Genomic DNA, 19603 nt, shown 5'->3' with positions numbered 1-19603 from the left:
TGGGGTGTTACTGCGGTTGTGTGATTGATGCATGTATGAATGAATGGCTATGTGATTGTTCGACAGTTTTTTGCCCGGAGGCTTGCGGACTCGCTTGAGAAACCGCAATGCTTGTGTTGATGTGTCATACCCAGCTTGACTTCGGCATTCTCCGTGAGCAAAACATTTTGTCCCTTAATGTCTCTGTGAATCACATGATGGGAGTGAAGATGGGAAAGACCCTGGAAGACAAATATACACACACAGAATCACATACACACACACACACACTGTCAGATGACCTCCATCGCTACAAATATGAAGTCGCAAACACAGCTTTAGAATAGTAGAGGCATTATGTGTTTGTTTGGAGGAATACTGCACAAAGAGTATAATTTATTTTCATATGTCTGATTTCCCTTCAAGGAGAAATAACTTTAGGTGGCCGAGGCAGCCAATCGGAGGCAGAGTGTGTGTGCTCTCGCTTCTTCAAAAGGAGGTTAAACAAACAAAGGAAGTGAGTCTTATTTGGGACAATGACTTCAACATGCTGTGCAGTGTGTGTGTGTGTGTGTGTGTGTGTGTGTGTGTGTGTGTGTGTGTGTGTGTGTGTGTGTGTGTGTGTGTGTGTGTGTGTGTGTGTGTGTGTGTGTGTGTTAAAACAATAAAGGGGCAGCATGTCTGACAGCAGCAGGTAAAACAGTGGCAAAAAATGGAGCTAATTTCCTGGAATAACTCCACAAACAAACTAAACAAGTTGTACAAATGCCATATGATTCAATAACAAACACAGTGTGGTTAGCAAATACAAAACACCATCTACAAACTAATGCATTTAGTTTTGCAAATAAAAAACGTATCTATCAAACAAACACATTACATTTTTCAAATAAATCATGTTTCAGAGACAAATTCAGCATTTAACAAGTATTAAACTTTGGTGCACAGGGCTAATGCTAATGCTAATAATGCTAATGCCAGCAAATACAATGGCGGCTTCACAAAACTTTTCAGAGTTTTACGGGGCGTGGTTTGCAATTCGCCCAGCCAATCAAAATTGGTACTTTTTTATCCCCAGGATAGTCCCACCTCTCTAGCAGGCACTAAAAATGGGGGTGAGTACTCTTTTTGGTGTGAACGCAAAATTCCAGGCACTGATATCTTTAATAAAATATGGGGGAAATGATTACAGTTTTAGAAAAGAACTAGATCAGGGTTGCCAACTCTCACGTATCTGGCGTGTGACACACGCTTTCACTCTCACGCTGCCCAAACTATTTTCACGCCAAAAACAAGATGAACCGGCGATCGTTTTGGGTTGGTTATTTACAATGTTGAGTTGATCCGCTCCCTCCCCGCCCCCTCCACTCTTAACAACGTTAACAGACAGCAGAGCAGTGGGAGCCGTTTGGTCAATCCCCGACCCGTATTGCGCGTGCGCAGATCTAAGATCCAGTACTTGGCCAAAATAGAGTCAAAGAGTATATGAGAGTTGTAGTATCAGTCATAATAGGAGAGTGTGTTAATTCATATATTTGGCAGTTTGGAGTAAGTCTGTAGATTTGTTTGTTAATTCATATATTTGGCAGTTTGGAGTAAGTCTGTAGATTTGTTTGTTAATTCATATATTTGGCAGTTTGGAGTAAGTCTGTAGATTTGTCTGTGTGTGTGTGTTTCATGTATAGGCCTCTCACGATAATTAATTTTGTTGGATACATTTTCCCGGAAATTATTTTATAAACGATAATATTGTCGGCACCGTTGTATGACCATTTTAGACCACTGACATAATGATAATATAAAATAATAATTCAAGTACATCCTTTCAAACTGCTAGTCACCGCCTCATGTAAATGGAAATGTATCGAGTTCATTTTTATTTATCGTACGATAAGTCAATTAATTGCTTATCGCGACAGGCACACAATAAAACAGTGGAAACAAACATGTGTTTGACTTTCATTAGTGAATGAAACTGTGTGCCCTTTATAGTCCGTGTCCAATATTGTGTATTTGTATATATATATATCATATATATATGCTAAGGTCCCGCTACTGACACGATAGCAGTCATTTAGTGCGCATATGTGTAATTAAACCCATGATATCAAAATCTCACTCCAGCCAGGTACCCAAAGTTGGCAACCCTGCCCTAATGTTCATACATTTGTAACACTGTACACCAAAAAAAATCTCACTTCAAGCTGAACTCAAAGGTTGGCAGCCCTGAACTAGATACGACTTTGGCGATGTATATGCTAGACATGATTGGATGTGATGTAGCTTCTTGTCTAGCAGCTTTGTAGCCTAAGTTGAAACCCTTTGTAAATGGCCATTTACATAATTTTTTATAATTTAAAAGTAATTAAAGTAATTTAAATTATTAAAGTTTATAATTGATGTTGTTTTGAGTTTTCTCTTTTGAATTATGCTGACAGCATCTGTATATTTTTGTATTTTATTTATTTAAGTATTACTTTTTTTCTTCTCTTGGGGGTTATGTGTAATGGTAATGTAATGTAATTGTGTGTGTAATGGCTTTTGCTGAAAGAAAAAATTTGTTGTTTCTGGTGAAAAATGTTAAACTCCACAAGTTACTGTTTTATGAGTAGGATGATATCAAGGAGACTGCAGGAGCTAGCTTACATCAATTATATATATCTTTATATATATTTAATATTCAAATGTGTCTTTTGCCCACCAGTGATCAGTGGAGGAAAGGACTTGAGAAAAAAAAGTTTTGTACTTGTAAAAAATAGTTTTGTACTAGTAAAACCTAAGCTGAATTTGTCTCTGAAACATGATTTATTAGAAAGATGGTATGTGTTTGTTTGATAGATACGTTTTTTATTTGCAAAACTAAATGCATTAGTTTGTAGATGGTGTTTTGTATTTGCTAACCACACTGTGTTTGTGAATGAATCATAAGGCATTTGTAAAACTTGTTTAGCTTGTTTGTGGAGTTATGGCAGGAAATTAGCTCCATAGAAAAAGTCCAGAGAATAATAATAATAATAATAGCTTGGATTTATATAGCGCCTTTCAAGGGACCCAAGGTCGCTTTACAAGTAATAGGGCAAAAAACAAACATAATAAAACAAAAAGTCAGACAGGCAAAACAACAAATCGATTTAGGGGCCGAAAGCCTTGGCAAACAGATGGGACTTGAGGGCCCTTTTGAAGGCGTCGAATGTGGGGATGTTGCGAATCTCCGCAGGGAGAGCTTTCCAGAGGGTGGGGGCTGCCACACTGAAGGCTCTGTCCCCGAAGGTTCGCAGTTTGGTTCGGGGGGTGGTAAGCAGGCCAGAGTCTGAGGACCGCAGGTTCCGGGGTGGGGCATGTGGGTGAAGGATGTCCGATAGGTACTGGGGGGCAAGGGCATGGAGGGACTTGTAGGTGAGGAGGAGGACTTTGTAGGATATGCAGGACTTGACCGGCAACCAGTGTAGGTGGATGAGGGTGGGAGTTATGTGCTGCCACGGCTTTGTGTGTGTGAGTACCCTAGCAGCACAGTTTTGGACATACTGGAGCCTGTCCAGGGTTTTGTTGGGAACCCCGAACAGGACACCATTGCAGTAGTCCAAGCGGGTGGTGACAAAAGCATGCACTAGGGTTTCGGCAACTGACTCCGAGATTGACGGTCGGAGTCTGGCAATGTTCCTTAGGTGGTAAAAGGCCGATTTGGTCACAGATTTGACGTGGGAATGGAAGGAAAGAATGTTTTTTAACTATTAAAAAATCATCAACTTTCAAACTGTTCTTGGCGTAAGCATCAAGGAGTTTGTGTTTGTGAATGTGTAACACACAAAGCAGTGCAAACATTCTTTCTCAGGACCTTGTGATCTCCCATAATGATAACCATAACATCTTACAGACATGTGTTTGAAACTGGCCTTTTAAGTATACAAATGAAAAAAATAAATCAGTTATTCTCTCGGAATCACAGTGGGAAAACATGGGAGAGACACTGCTCCCCGGACATGAAGAAGTATGGCCGTCAGTTTCTTCTCTTTGATGTTTTGGCAAAGGATCAACCACTAAAAGTTGCACCGTGTTTCTTTCACATAGGCAGCAACTCATCCAGACGCTAATTACTATCTCGGTTTTTAACAGCACTTAAAAAAAAAGAGCCACAGCCAGAACAACACCTCAAAAACAAAGTTCCCTTGTTAGGTTTGCTATACAAGTTCAGTAATATAGTGTGAATGTATTCGGTGGTGAGATTTCGGGATTGTTCAAAGAGATCTTGAATCTCATGTCGAGCCCAAATTGTTGCTTTTTTTAATGGCTTTTAGCAAAACAAGTCATTATCAGGAACTGACTGTATAGCTTCCCTCATGCATAACTGCTGGGTTGATAAGGGGATGGTTTATTTGAAGTTGGAAAATCACAACAAAACAACTCACAGGCACGGCATATAAACTACCTTTATTTTAAAATATAACATGTATTTATTTTTGATATAATGTATTTATAAATCAAACAATATATTTATATTTATATTATTTGTTTATATATTGATTTTGTATTATATCATTTATTTTCATGATAAAATGTCAGCTTCAAGAAATATAACTTAACTCTAACTGAAACACCATTTATTGGAATTGCCTTTAACACTTTATTTGAAATATTTATTATTTTGTTGGTAGTTCAGTTTTGCTTCATTAATTACTATTTTCTCTTTATATTCTCAGTCATATTTTTTACTTTCATTATTGTTTGTTTTGTATTTCTTTCACACAAAGGAGAGTTGGGATGTAGATGTTTGCATGGTCGGTATTAGCTGAGTTCACACCGCATACTTTGCAGCACTTAGTGCCCCGGCACTTATTGCCCCAGGGCACCAAGTACCAATCGCGTTCACACCGGAGTACTTTACGCAAATGAGCCGCTGACGTCACTTCGTCTTCTTCTGCTTTGGGTTTACTGGCAGGCTGCAAACAACTTCACGGCGTATACTGCCACCCGGAGTCCCCGGCCGGAAGTCCCCAGAGTTGGAAACTGGCTTCAGTAGAAGCTGCTGGGACTACTGAAGCCTTCTGAGTAAATCGCCAGAACGCCGACACCTCCTCATCACTCCATGTTTTTTTTTGTGTTGCCATAAGTTAGTCTCTGTCCGTTGGTGCGCGGGGCTAATGCTAATAATGCTAATACCACAAATACAATGGCGGCTTCACAAAACTGAACTGGGGCACTTTTTCCCCACAGGATAGCACCACCTCTCTAGCACGCACTAAAAATGGAGGCTTGAATTCCCATTTAACAATTGAATATATATGTATGCTCCAGTGAGTGTGTCTGTATGTGTGTGTGTATACAGTATGCACGTGTGCATGTTTTTAATGTCATCCTTACCCTGAGCACCTCTCTGCAGATGTAAGCTATCCAGTCCTCCTTCAGACAGTTCCCTTTGGTCTTCTTCACCAAATCTGTGACGGAGCCAGCTCCACAGTACTCCATCACCAACTACATCGAACAGCACATCAGTGATTATTATGAGAAAGATCGTATTGTATATTCATAATAAAACTGAAAAATGTGTTAATTTCACAATAAACCAAATAGGGTAACAGTAAGATTAATGTATTCTTTATTTAAACTCAATAGCATCACAAACCCAGAGCTGGTGGTCCTGTCCAGCAGGACTTTTCTTAATGAAAGCTCCATAATAGGTGGCGATGTTTCTGTGGTGGGAATAACTCTTCAACATGTTGATCTCCAGTTTGATCTCCTCTTCTTCTTCCTAAATAAAACAGATACAGAAATCAAACCACATGGATTTTAAAGTACATTTGGGTGATTTGAAAACATTAATGTAAGACCATTTGATGGCATTTAAAAATAGTTGTGTTTGGTGCAACCTTTTCCCAGAGGAAATGTTTAATGTTGTAGCTGTGACTGTTTTAATGGGGTTGTATTAGTACTCATAGTAAGCGTATTACCTACACTACAGTAGATGATGGTCGGCATGCTTCTAGTTTGGAGAAAACGGAGTGAAAGCACGAAAGATATGAAATGTTCTTCTGCACTCCTTTCTAAAACAGTATAAAGCCACCAGATTCCATTGACAAAAACCGTAGCTTTCATTTGCATAACACTGGAGATGTTGGTCTCGATCGGCAGGTTTGTTTGTGTTATTGTGAGGCTGTTATTGTCAGGAAAATTGAGAACATTGCTGAACATGACATTAACCAAAAACAAAGACAGACAGTGACTCACACAAACTGACAGATAGAGGCAGCAGCAGATCAAAGTACAATGAGAGTTTTTGTCAATGGAGTTTAGTGTCTTTGAAGGCAGCATAGATATTCAGTTTCCCCTCAAAAAGGGATAAAATGTACTAAAAAGTGCGTACACTTACACTGCTTTTGTTTTTTCAGGTGGCTAAAATAAGTTATGCTGTGGCTCTTGCTCACAGCATAACATTACTTAGCTTCTGTTTTGTTACTCCTGTTTGTTTATCCAATCTGGGGATGTGCTGACCATCAACTTTAGATAAAACAACGCCACTTGAAAAAATCCAGTCTACACTTCTGCTTTGAAAGTTACACTCGATCCTCGCTTCCTGTTTGTTCTTCCTTCAAGAATGATATTAAATCTTACATTAGAAACATGTATAAGCCCGCTAATGTTGAAGTGTATCTTCAAAAGTCGAAGGTGGCACTTTAAAAGTGTTCCTTTTTTATTCCCATAGAGTACCTACAAGGCAAACACCTACAAATCCAGAGAAAAAGCATCTTCTTTCAGATTGTTGCTTGACCTCTCAGTGGCCTCAGATAGTTGACCTTATTTCAACTACAGCTATGTCTCGACAAAACAACCGGGGTTGGGACACAAAGACCAAGAAAGCTTGCACAGGAAACAGAGCGACCGTTTTTGTTTCTAGCTATAAATCCCGGAAATGACTTGTGACTTCTCCAATTCACTGAACCCCTAAATCTGAGGGAGGTGGAGGAGAGGAGGAGCGGTGCAGGAGCGATGGAGGAGCTGGATGTGGCTGTTAATCAGACAAGAGGAACAACAGAGAGCTTCTCCCAGTCACTGACCTCCTTTAAATCTCCACAGGACAGGAGCAGAGCAAATGACAAGGCACTGTTTGACCTTTCACCTCCTTCTAAAACACAAAAGCCTCCTGCCTGTGTCTGGAGCACCTCCCCCCCACTATCTCTCTTTCTGTGTTTGTCTGTGTATGTGTGTGAGAAGGGAGATAATAGCCGAGCATTTCCTGCTAAAGAGTTTGTCTGCAACACAGGAGACCCAGAATCTCATCAACAGGAAATAAACCAGGGTCCAGTTCTGCAAAAATCTGATTTGGGGCTAAGTATAAAGCATCAACCAGTTTAAGGTTAGTCCAGTTCGTAGTACCTGTTTTTCTGAAAACAAAAACTAATTCAATAATATTGTTCTCAATCTTATTTATTTAACATGTTTTATTATGCTGGAAAATGACCATAAATTCCTACATCCCAATGTCACATCTTGACGTGACATCATAAAATGACAAGAGCTCTCTGTCCAACAACAGTCCACAACCCAAAGATATTCAGTTTCAGTCCATAACTAAATTTAAGCAAAAAAAAACTTCTACCAATTAAAAAGCGGGGAAATTACAGTTAAATTAAAGCTAGATCCTCTGAGAGACTGAAATCGAGCTACATGCTAACATCGGCAAGCTAACACCATGAATGGCTGTACACGTTTGTAAGGATATCCATCTAATAATTGTGAGGAATATCAGTCCGGGTGAAAGTGGTGAATTGAACAGCCCAACGACAGTCAGACCAACATTGCCTTCCCAGAGAAAATCACCATCGCATGCCTTAATGATTTGACTTAAAGGTCCCAGGTCATCGCCATTTCTACTGATCATAATTCCATTGTTGAGATATACTAATATAGATTTATACTGTGCAATTTTCCAAACTCACACTGGTTTCTCATACAGCATCTCTGTATAGTATCTGTATTCACTCTCTGTCCTAAACGGCTTGTTGGAGCTCCTGCCCCCCCCTCCCTGTGAGCCCAGTGTGCTCCGATTGGTCAGCTCGGCCACTCTGTTCTGATTAATCAACCACCAGAGAGGCTCCGCCCATGTCCAACACAGTGCTTTTTTCGGCTCTGAGCGGAACATCAGTTTTACAATGGTGTCGGTACAGCCGTATATGTTATACGCTAACTAACCAAACTGTACCTACAACTGCTGTCATTTAGGTGCACTTGTGGAAACTGCGCCATGATGCCTACCGAAGTGGAAAACGTCTGACAGTTACAACATTATGTAGCCAGCTAGCTGAAAACACCAACAGTAGCACACAACGTTATATGCCAAGATATACACATACCCCACACCCTGCAGAACCTCCATATAACATGTACAGATTCGATTATAGACCTTTGAGGCGAAGAACGGAAGAAGAGTAAGTTATTTTGACCTGTAATAAACTACTACTGTGTTTGATGAAAAATGAAATCACGGTTTGCTATATATGAATGATATGTTATAGGAGCAAATAATTCAGGGAAGAAAGGCTACCAAGTGTTTCCATCAAACTTTATTTTTAGAAATGTACAAAATTAACATGTGTAAATATACATATATATATATACACTGTATATCATCCATTCCTCCCCTTATAGGCGTTTTCGGCATCTTGCCTATCGCAGCTTTGTAAGCTTGTGCTGGGGCTTTCTAGGACGAGGCATCAGAGTGGTCATCCCGTCATGTGTTGTTCGCCGGATATGCCAGGAGTTTCCTGATCTGGCTGGACGAAATCAAATGCAAATCACAAAATATTAGAGAAACTTAGTTGTTTTAGGTTTGTTAGCTTGCCAGCTAGATTAATATGCTAACCTACGTTTGCTAGTTGTTCAGTGTAATATGCCAACCTACTATGAACAACACCTAGAGGTTCATATTAGGCTAGCAAGAACATGTTTACAATTGCAATCTTATATGGGTAGTCTGCTACGTTTGGTCATTCATTGTAGCTGGCATAACAACAATGTTTTCCCTAGCATGTCTAGCTCTTGGTAGCCTTCTTGTTGAGCTCGGTAGCATACACGCTAGGAACTCCAACTATAATGTAATTAAATTTCGTGACTGACCGTACGGTACGGTAAATTACCCGGAGCATACTGTCTATGAGTATTTCGTGTGTAAATGCAGACATTCTCCTGCTATGAGATACATGTAAGGCCATCTGCTTACATTGGAGTTGATATATGGAAACACTTGCAACTTAGTTAGCACTGTGTCAATGGCTTAGCAGCCCGAAAAACGTTTACACATTTAAACACAGTCGTGGTAGATACCTTGTTTCTTTTAAACATCATAAATACACCAACAACAATGCATACTTACAGGTTGTGTACCCGAATCTCCCGCTGGTCCAAACAAAGTAGGAACAGCATCGTCCTTCAGTGTCCTACGCTGTGCATATCCGACATGAATCGCTGCAATGTTTGCGAAGCTTTGGTCCGTGAAATGCCGCGCACACAGTACAATACCGGCTCGAACATCTGAAGGAACAGTGTTAAGATGCTCCAGTGTTATGTCAACCACTTACTTCGTTGTGGTTCTGCCCTCGGCAAGGCATACATTGAAGATTTTCCTCACAAGACAGGAAACAGACCCTTGTTGCCATGACTGGATACAGTTTTGAACTGAACCTGAGCTTCCAACAGTATATATGTTCGGCTGGCAGAGGGTGCGGCCATAGCTCTGGGCGTGGCTACTGGGTATCCCTACGTCACAATACCCAGGAAGAAAGCATTGGAGAATGAGAAATCTCCAACGAGGTGTTTTAGGGAGGTCTTTTCTGTGTTAGAGTTTTACTCGCTCCAGGGTGTACTTTGAGAGTTTTTGACTCTGCAGACCGTTTACATGCATAAAAACCTTCATAAAGCACTATAATAACCGAAAAGCATGACATGGGACCTTTAATAAATACTTGAATAAAAGGATGCATTTTCTATAGATCCAGTCATAGATTGAAGAACTAATAATGTTGTTTTAGATGTACAGATTATGTTGAGAATTTGATCTCTTAGCATCATTTTTTTGAATGACAATTCTCTATCAAACTCTGCTTTGCTACATTATGGTAGCGTGCTTCACTCCACCTTCTTCTTCAAGCTTTTATCAGCCTTCATTTAATCCCATTCTGCTGGCACTGGTGCTCTACATCTGTAAACCAACAGCAACATTCAATAAAACTTCCACACGTCTCCTGTTTGTACCCCCGCACAGCTGTAGGACCACAACGCAGAGCTCATAAACCTATATTAACTCCCTCTTTGGACCCAAACTTAGAGTTGAATGTGTATCGGGTGGTCCTTACATAACTTTAAGATGTACATCACCACTGGAATTCAAAATACAGAATCAAAGAGATTTTCTATTTCCTCCTCGAATTGATTTACAATATGATGAGCTTTATTAATATTGTATATGACCAGGACTGTGTGGCTTTGAATCAAGGACACTACCCAAGCATCTAATAAAAAACTATTTCTGGGTCAAAGAAGTAATATTGGTGGGACTATACATGTAAGAAAGTAGAACCCTATTTCATGTAATTGAATTTTGTCAGGCAAACAATATATATTAAAGTAGGTTTTTGTTTGCACCTTATTGTAAAAGTTCCATTGCTTCCATTACCTGCATGAGTGTGGAGAGAATTGAATAGGGCAAAAGACAGCCATACAAAAACAACTCGTTGAATACATAATGAGTTTGACCATTTTTAAACAGGTGCAAACCACTGCAAATGCCTGTGTTATTGTTTCATACTTGATGTCTTTGGTGGGCATAACGTCACTTGAAAGAAAAAGGATTTCAATACCACAGAAAGTGAACTAGAAAAGAAGGCTTAACAACAACTCTCTTTGCAGCTTGTTGTCTTAAAACGTACTATTACAGTCATTCCTGTTGGATGATGACACGTTTGGTACCACTTCTTCTTACATTTCTAACCCTCTCTCCTTCTGTGTTATCTTTTCTACTGACGAGTTTTGGCTCTGATTCCCTGCCCTTAATGTTCCTGCCTTGAAAATACTATAATATTGAGCATGCAGAGCCTACAAAAACCTAATTATTGTCTTTTGAGAGATTTTACAAGTACAAGAAATGATTATGTGCCTTGCCTATTTTTTGTTAATCACTACTTGTTAAACCATTCCAACTTTCCAACCAATTGAAATGAGAAGGAGCGCTTGATTTGCCTCTAACACACTTTTTTTGGGTGCATTTTTTTCCCTTTTAGCAGGCTAGGGAGGATTCAAGATATTGGATTTAGACTAAGGGCAGATCTATACCAAGAGTTAATACTAATAGAAGTACCCCAAGTGATTTTGAGTTGAAATTTCATAGAGTTTGGGCACTCAAAAACGTATATTTAAAAAGGAATGGTCAAAAGCGATGCAGCAGAGTCTGAGATATAGTTTAGTCCCCCCAGTGAGTCAGACTCCAAAAACACTGGATTTTACATTTCCCATTATTCAACTTCATAGCCTCTTTCATTAGACCCACTTCCTCCAGTTCCTTCCAGTTCATGATGCAGGCTTTATACCTTTTAAATACTTGAGCCCAATCCTTAGTCAGTTTTTTTGTGGACTGGTCCGCAGCAAAACAGAGGCAGAGACTGACTCCCTCAGTGAGTGATATAGTTTCCATATTGGCTGTCACCTTATGGAATGAACCAGTATGACAGTGTGATGTATTTTCCTTGCTAATAAATCCTCTGATCCCCTTCTTGAATACACATGAGGATGTCGTTCTTATGTAGCTGGGTTTTTTCTCTACCAACAAAGCTTGTCCTAGGAAAGCATTATTTTAGAAACGTAGTAAGTAGCTCTAAAATATCGTAATTTTTGCAGCCATTTTTAAAGTATATATTTGACCCTATGATGAGTAAGAGAAAAAAAGGACTACACAGTTGGTGGAGATGGAGAGAAACACAGTGAGTGTGTCATTATTGTGATGTTGGTGTACCTCTGTGACTTCCATGACTTTGATAGCTGCCAGTTGGCCGGTCTTGACATGGCGACCCTGGAGAAATATAAAACAGATAAAGTTAGGATGACAACAGAAGAAAAATGTAACACTTTAAATATAAATGTTTGATTACAGATGTATACCAACAGTTTTTAAGTCTTCACAAGCAGTTTGATTGCCAACATATGTCAGTATTGAAGCCTGAGATAAGATATGTGTCAGTAAGCAACACCATCAAACAGAACTGCAACTACTAGTCAATTGAAGGACACCATTTCGCAACTATTTTATGCGAAACATTTCAGAAAAGGCTATTTTCCTCCTCTAAAAACAGTGTTTTTCTCATTTGAAAGTGAATATCTTTGGATTTTGGAATGACAATAAGTCATCTAAAGACTTAAAGTTTAAAAAACTGGGAAGAGCATTTTCCCAATCTTTTGAAATTTTATTGAACAATTCATTTAAATAAATAATCGGCAGTTTATTCTTTAATGAAAATAATCCTTGGTTGCAGCCCTACACCCAGATCTTCCAAGTAAACAATTGAATCTATCAAAAGCATTTTTTCTAAGTTTATGCCAAGTGTTTATACCGCAGTGTGCATTAAACATTTTAAATTAAATTATGGGAGCTGACCTGTGCATCTCTGCTAAAGTCTGAATGAAGGGATTTTATAAAAATATTCCTGTCCTAAGATATATTACATTACATGTTACTTGCTAGACGCTTTTATCCAAAGCGAATTACATACTCAATACTGTGGACAATCCCCCCAGGGGCAATTTGGGGTGAAGTGTCTTGCACAGACATGCTGACCTGTGCTCCCCTGATCCAAAAACTCACTAACCCACTGCCTCATTACAAATAAAATCAACAGCAAACAAGTCCACGCACAAATATTACATATGGCACTCGGGCAATGTTCTTCACAGATTCATATTTATCACATTAAAGCAAACACATTGGTTTAAAGGCATCAAAATGCAAAATATTATAAGTCAGAAACACCAAACACTGGCAGCCCAGACTCTTAACACATGTATTACAGCACCTTTTGTGGGTGAAAACTTGGATTGTGATATCATTTTAAGCTCTGGACAAGGCTATGTCTACATCATTTGTATTTTTCTCATGAGAGGCTGAGTCAAAAAGAACAAGACAGCAGGTGAGATGAGAGGGAGGGAGATCGGAGCGCCGGAGCTGTAAAGTGCAGTCAGGTGAGAAGGGGAAAATTGAAAAGCTTGTCATGAGTCAAAAAGCTGACAAGATACAAGAAGTACTCTATAAGCCTTTAAGCTGTGATGTATGACAGGGCTCTGAGCGTGTGTGTATGAAAGAGCCTGAAGGGCATGACAAATCCAACAATACTCAATAATATTAGCAAATACTCGGGTACTGAGACAAAGATGGATGGAGAGCTTGAAAGCAAACTACATTCTTAATATTTCTCTATTTGTGTTTTGTATTCTCTGCAGCTAAGTCTATCTATCTAACTATCTGTTTCCAAAGAAATGTTACTCACAGGACCAATTCCTGCATTATCTAGTACAGTGGTTCTCAACTGGTGGGTCGCGATCCAAAAGTGTTTTGTTTTGGTTTTGGGAAAAAAGTCTAACTTTTATTTTGAAGGCCCAATTTTCTAACTCTGTGCATGCAGTAGGCGTTGGACTGGAAGTACCGGAGACCATAAACGGTTTTGAAAACTTCAGATCAGAATCAAGATTGTTGCCGGAAGTCCCCACGGAGAATAACTTTGCGGTAGAACTGCTCTTTATAAATCCATGGGCACAACTTCGGATAAAAATGAACACATAGTGAAATATGACCCCCAGTTTGATGATTGACAGGTCACAGAACAATGGGGGCTATCTACCCTTACCCACAATTTAAAGTAAGTCACACAAACTCTCTCCTCTTTACTCTTCTCTCCGTGTGGAGCAGCAAGTTCAGCTGTCAGAACTAAGTGAAAAACAAACAATGGCATAAAATATAATGAATATGTCGGGTAGTAATAGATTTATTTATTTTCTTCTAAGAGTGTACCAGAATGCGTTAGTTTATATGTTAGTATTTCTAAAAATCTCCTGGGGGAGAATCCCCAGACCCCCCTGCTGGGGTTGGGTTTTCAGCATGTGTGACTTTATGTTATACAGTTCAGCTTTGATTCCATCATCTCATTAAACCTTTTTTTAAAGCATACTTTAATTATTTGAAGAGATATAAGGGATATATGCACTGTACTTCACTTTTATTAATATTGTATGCTGAAAAGCTTATATTACAGCACGATTTTTTGTTGACTAGATTTGAGCGGTTCAACATTTCGGGTCGCGATTTATTGACAAAGGAAAAAGTGGGTCCCGAGGCCTGACCAGTTGAGAACCACTGATCTAGTAAGTCATGGATAACACATCAGTGTGTTAAAAACCTGAGTGACTAAATCGGGTATGTCAGATCAGAGAAGTGTTCAGGAAAAAACAAGAATAAGCCTTGAATCAGCAGTAGGATGTCTAGCGAAATTCAAAAACTCTGGATACTTATTTGATACCAGAGTAAAAGGCTAAAAGAAAACCAACATTTTATGTAATTCAACATACACTGTAACTGTTATTAGTTGGAAGTTAAACAGGTCATAATAGAGTGGTGCGGTGATGACATGTTTTATAGTAGGCAAACCCGTAAGTTAGCCCCACAAGACAATTGGATGTGTACATTTGATTATATTGCAGAACATTATATTTGTTGCAAAATACATGTTTAAAATACTTAGCAGCAGGATAATCTCAACAAATTAACACTTAAAAAAAATTAAGAATAAGTGCAACCGGTAGAAGTAGAAAGCTGACGTTATGGCTATAAACAAACTACTACAAGGTCACGTTTCTTCACGTTAACACTGCTAAGCTAAAGGTGGACTTTGTTTAATGCGATGACTTTGGACATTTACGATTGAGGTATTTATGAAAGTATTTTTTGTAGGGATGTCCCGATCACCTTTTTTTGCTCCTGATCCGATTCCGATCCTTTGATTTTGACAATCTGCCAATACAGATTTTTCCCCGATCCGATCGTTATGCAATGCATTAAGAGAAAAAAAAGGTAACAGATAACTGCTGGTCATCCAACGCGATGAATTCAGCTATCTTGGCTGTTATTTTTTTGGCCTTTTCAATGTTCTGGGGCAGTTTCTCTTTCCTGAAAGTGTCGGTTGTTTCAGTGCCGTTACCTGAGTGGCCGATGTGTACTCGTCGGTGTTTGCACCCTGCCCACTTTGTTGCCAGATTTGAGAGAAATAAGCAACCAGGTCTATGAAAACAAGCCCAAAAGAAGCAACACATACACGATGTTGTGTAATTTTAAACCAAAACTAAGGCCTCAGGATGACTTTAAGACGTGAACATGGTAATTTTTGTTTTGTAACATTAAATAAAATAATAAAAATATTTTATATAAAAATAAAATTCCGATCTTTTGAAAATCACGTGATCGGCTCCGATCCCCGATCGGATCATCTCTAATATTTTGTGTTGGGCAAAACATGCAAACCTCATGAGCTTGTATAGCTTGACCCGAGAGCTAATTTCAAGCATCCAACCAAAATCTATTTCAAGTGGTGAATGACTCTCGGAGAGGCCAAGCATGACGTAATGAACACATTTTTTAATATTTTATTTAGCTCATGTTATAGTTTCCCATAATTGGGCATTCATGTATGTATGAATGTTTTGATGGCACCTTAAAAGGATTAGCTTTACTCTTCTCTATCTAATCTTAGACCCTCCAGAAAAACGCAGGCAAAAATCCTTGATTATGCGGGCTAAAATCCTCGATTATGCGATTAAACATGCAGGACTTTTATGTGATTTTATGCGGTGAAATTGCGGGAAGTTGCGAAATATGCAGAAAGTTGCGAAATATGCTAAATATGCGGGGAAAAAGAACAACAATTTTTTTAAATATTGGGCTGTCTTATTTATTCTCTCTCACACACAACCTGCCACTAACGTTAAACCCCTTTACTATTCAATTAAACACATTCAATGTTTATTTATTGTAAAAGCAATTGGGCTATTTCAATCTCACCCCCCCCCCCCCACCCCCCACACACACACACTTCTCCGCCTCATTCTTTCATTTACTCATTCGTTATCTGACCAGCTTCAATCTTGTAGGCTACCCACTTCGTTTCTTGTAGCCCTCGAAAGGGTTTTGGAGGTTGATGCCTCGGTGAACGTGCGTTGTTTGGCTTTCTTGTCCGCTTTCTTTTTCATGTTTGAATGAATCAAAGTGGGTCTTCACCGTTGATTTTCTCTTATGCTCCAACAGACAGTTGCACGGGGTGCAGAATAGTTTCCCCCCACTTTTTGCCCGGTCTTTAGTAGAAATGTTCGTCGGTAAATGAGATGGATTAGATTTCTTCATCTTGGTGTTTTCTCTACCGTGTGAGCTCCACACGTTCACTCTATACAGTGTTGTTTACATTCTGTGATGCGCGAGCTGATGACGTCACGACGAGTTAACTTTTTTTTCCCTCAACTTTGTGTGGAAAAATGCGGGGATTATGCAGCCTTTTGATAAATATGTGGCCTTTTAAAAATCTGCGCCATTTTGCTGATTATGCGGTAAATTCTGCGATCGCAGAATCGCGTTTTTCTGGAGGGTCTATAATCTAACTCAGTAAATCAAGTGTTATATTTTGACCAAGCTGTAGGTGATGGTGGTTTGAAAAGCCTTGTAAGAACAACCAAGATGAATGTAATGTTTAATTTGTTTCTTTTAAGTTTGTATGAAGCCTGTTCTACGATTTGTAAACAACGCTATCTAGCTAGTCTTCATTTGGTGAAAGAAAAACTAGAATTCAGAAATTTGCAAAAAACAACATAACAAATTAGCAACATACCTTTATTTACATTTCGTTAGTTATTTGTTTTATCATTTATGCATCATTAAAGCTGACCTAAAGCATTTTTTAAAATATGTTGTATTTTACACAACCCTATATTCTACACGCCCTATCACGTCCTCTCCTGAACCTTTGATCAATAATAAAACGTATTCTAGTAAATGCACAATTACTGATTATCATACTATAGCAACTTTGTAAATGTAAAATATATTGGGCATCAAGTTTTATATAACCAGTGGAATGGTATGACATGCCTTCACATTAAAGTATATTGAAACTGTTGCTGATGCAGCAGTCGTGAAACAGTCTCCTTGTCAGTTAACCGCCTAAGTGATATTCTTTCCAAATATATTCTGCTTTTTATATTGGATGTGAGATGTACAGTGTCAGGCTCACTGACTCACTCTGGCCTTGATTCTGTCCCCAAGCGGAGGACGTTGTCTCCATAATTGCGAAGAATTGTGGCACAGAAACCGCCACTGGCCTGACTGTGATAAATAAGGAAATGGCCTTCCTGTCCCTTCAGACTCTATGCTCTCTGCGCTGCCTGCCTGCCTGCCACCACGACTTACAAATGTCAAATGTTCCACTCTAAACCGGGCTTCTTATTAACAATATGCAGCACACACACACTCTCTGACATTGATGTCCAATGAATCACACACAGGCTTACTCAAGTACACACACATGATGATGCTGTAGTTGCAGAGTCCATCACATACACAAATAAATCCTGATAAAATGCGCACACACACACACACACCTGTGAAAAGGTTAATATGTCCATACGTATGCTAATTAAATACAAAGGACATTTATAATGAAGACAGCAAGGGGACAAATGAGAGAACAACTTTTACTTTGTCTACATTCTGCTGGAACCAAATAATTTCCCAATTTTGGGATGAATAAAGCATCTATGTATATATCTATCTTTCTATCTATTCCAGTCTCTAACTTTCTGTCTCACCCCTCTTTCTGTCTGTCTCCCATCTCCATCTCCTGTCTTTCTCTATAGAGGTGCAGGAATGAGTCCAAATCACAAAAATAAGGCAGCATTTTAGCACTTCTGGGTTCCGTTGTCATGTAGTTGACGTTTTTTATCTACTTTTTGGTAAGATGCCTGAAATGACAAGCCAATAAAATGTTCAGGTTTTGTTCTACGACATTAAAGACGTTAGTTTACAGCCCACACGTGAATATCTTAAGCTTTTACATGTAAAAACAGCAGTGGCTAACAAGTGACTAAATGAGACTACTAAACGTCATCACGCCGAACATTAGCCGCCTTTAGCTTAGCGATGCAGACATGACGGCATCCCACCTGGATTTTGTTTGTTTATAGCCAAACATAAGATCTATACTTCTGGTGATTGCTTTCACAGTGCTATTATAAAAGTGGTGTTAATATGTAGAGATTATCCTGCTAAGCAAAACATGTAAGTAGCATAAACGTGTGATTGCCACAGATCTTATTTTACGCAATATTCCAAAATCCAATGAGATAATCCTGTCGTCTTTTTTTATCTCCTTCACATTACAGTATTGGACAGCCTTTGTGTTTGGATGGACTGTGTGTGTGTGTGTGTGTGTGTGTGTGTGTGTGTGTGTGTGTGTGTGTGTGTGTGTGTGTGTGTGTGTGTGTGTGTGTGTGTGTGTGTCTCTCCCACTCCATTCACACGGCCCCTTCACTGGCTGGCACTACGGGGTCAGAGAGCTGGACTGGTTTGACATTATGTTGAGTATCATGCTGCTAAAAACTCAATGTCCTACTGTCCAAGGAAATGAACTGAGAGAATAGCGTGGCCCCGCCCACTCTGTTTTTGTGTAGCCACATGTGTGTACTAACATGTTTGTAGTCAGCAGTGAGGCTCAGAGAAGAACCATGTTTTGTATTTATCACTAAGGTATTTTAATTAAGGATTTGAGGTGGGTATATTTATAATATTCAAAAATCAAACTAAATATAGCCTACAAAATAAAATAAAAATATATCTTATAGATCCAATCATACATTTCCGATAGCCAACAAGTCTATAGACAAATAAAGGAGCTGGCCCAATTTCAATTATCAAAGAAATATATGTATATGTTGGCCAATAAGTAACAACAATTTAAAGATTTTTTAAATAATGGCTCTTTTTGTTGCTTTATCCCACTTGATGTTTTAACGCTTCATATTTCTCCAGACTAATGAAGGACTACAGATGTTCCAAAAAATGATTATATGGTACCAGGCAGTGTTTCCCACAGAATTTGATTCTATTTGTGGGGGCACCGCACCCCCCTCCCCCCGGCAAGAAATGACAAAGGCACCTTAACCTATTCGGGTGGTCCGCGCATCCACCCCCCCGTCAAATAAGATAATACATGCGAGTTCATGGCTACTGTAGACAACGTTCTTGTTGCTCTGTCTTGCGTTGTTAATGAGTGAAACACACCGGAGTTGAGGATCTGTGGGGTTTATTCTCCCAAAAATATAATTTACAATTTAGGCATTTAGCAGATGCCTTATTCCAACGTGACTTACAAGGACCAATTACAGGGACATTCTCCCTGGAGTAACTGAGGGCTAAGTGCCTTACTCAAGGGCACACTAGTAATGGTGTTCCAGGCAGGATTTGAACTCACAACCTTCCGATCATCAGCCCACCTCACTATCCATTAGACAACAAATACAAGAATAATAATAATATTTTTTTTTCCATTTGTGGCGGACG

At 39.2% G+C, this 19603-nt stretch overlaps 1 protein-coding gene across 4 annotated transcripts in view; it reads right to left on the bottom strand.

Annotated features, from left to right (window-relative positions):
- Positions 1-19603, bottom strand: part of LOC307032670 (mitogen-activated protein kinase kinase kinase kinase 4-like) — a 94163-nt gene that overhangs the window by 64573 nt on the left and 9987 nt on the right. For all 4 annotated transcript variants that reach the window (XM_079670813.1, XM_079670811.1, XM_079670814.1 and 1 more), the window contains exons 3-6: positions 11975-12031; positions 5600-5725; positions 5338-5448; positions 131-221 (exon numbers count right to left, since the gene is read on the bottom strand). In XM_079670813.1, coding sequence (XP_079526939.1) covers positions 131-221; positions 5338-5448; positions 5600-5725; positions 11975-12031 — 385 coding nt within the window. The remainder of the gene's footprint in view (positions 1-130; positions 222-5337; positions 5449-5599; positions 5726-11974; positions 12032-19603) is intronic.

Source organism: Notothenia rossii (assembly GCF_949606895.1).
Source record: "Notothenia rossii genome assembly, chromosome: 3".
Classification (NCBI taxonomy): Eukaryota; Metazoa; Chordata; class Actinopteri; order Perciformes; family Nototheniidae; genus Notothenia; species Notothenia rossii.
The sequence above is the reverse complement of the archived record's forward strand: the minus strand, read 5'-3'. Positions and strand labels throughout refer to the sequence as shown.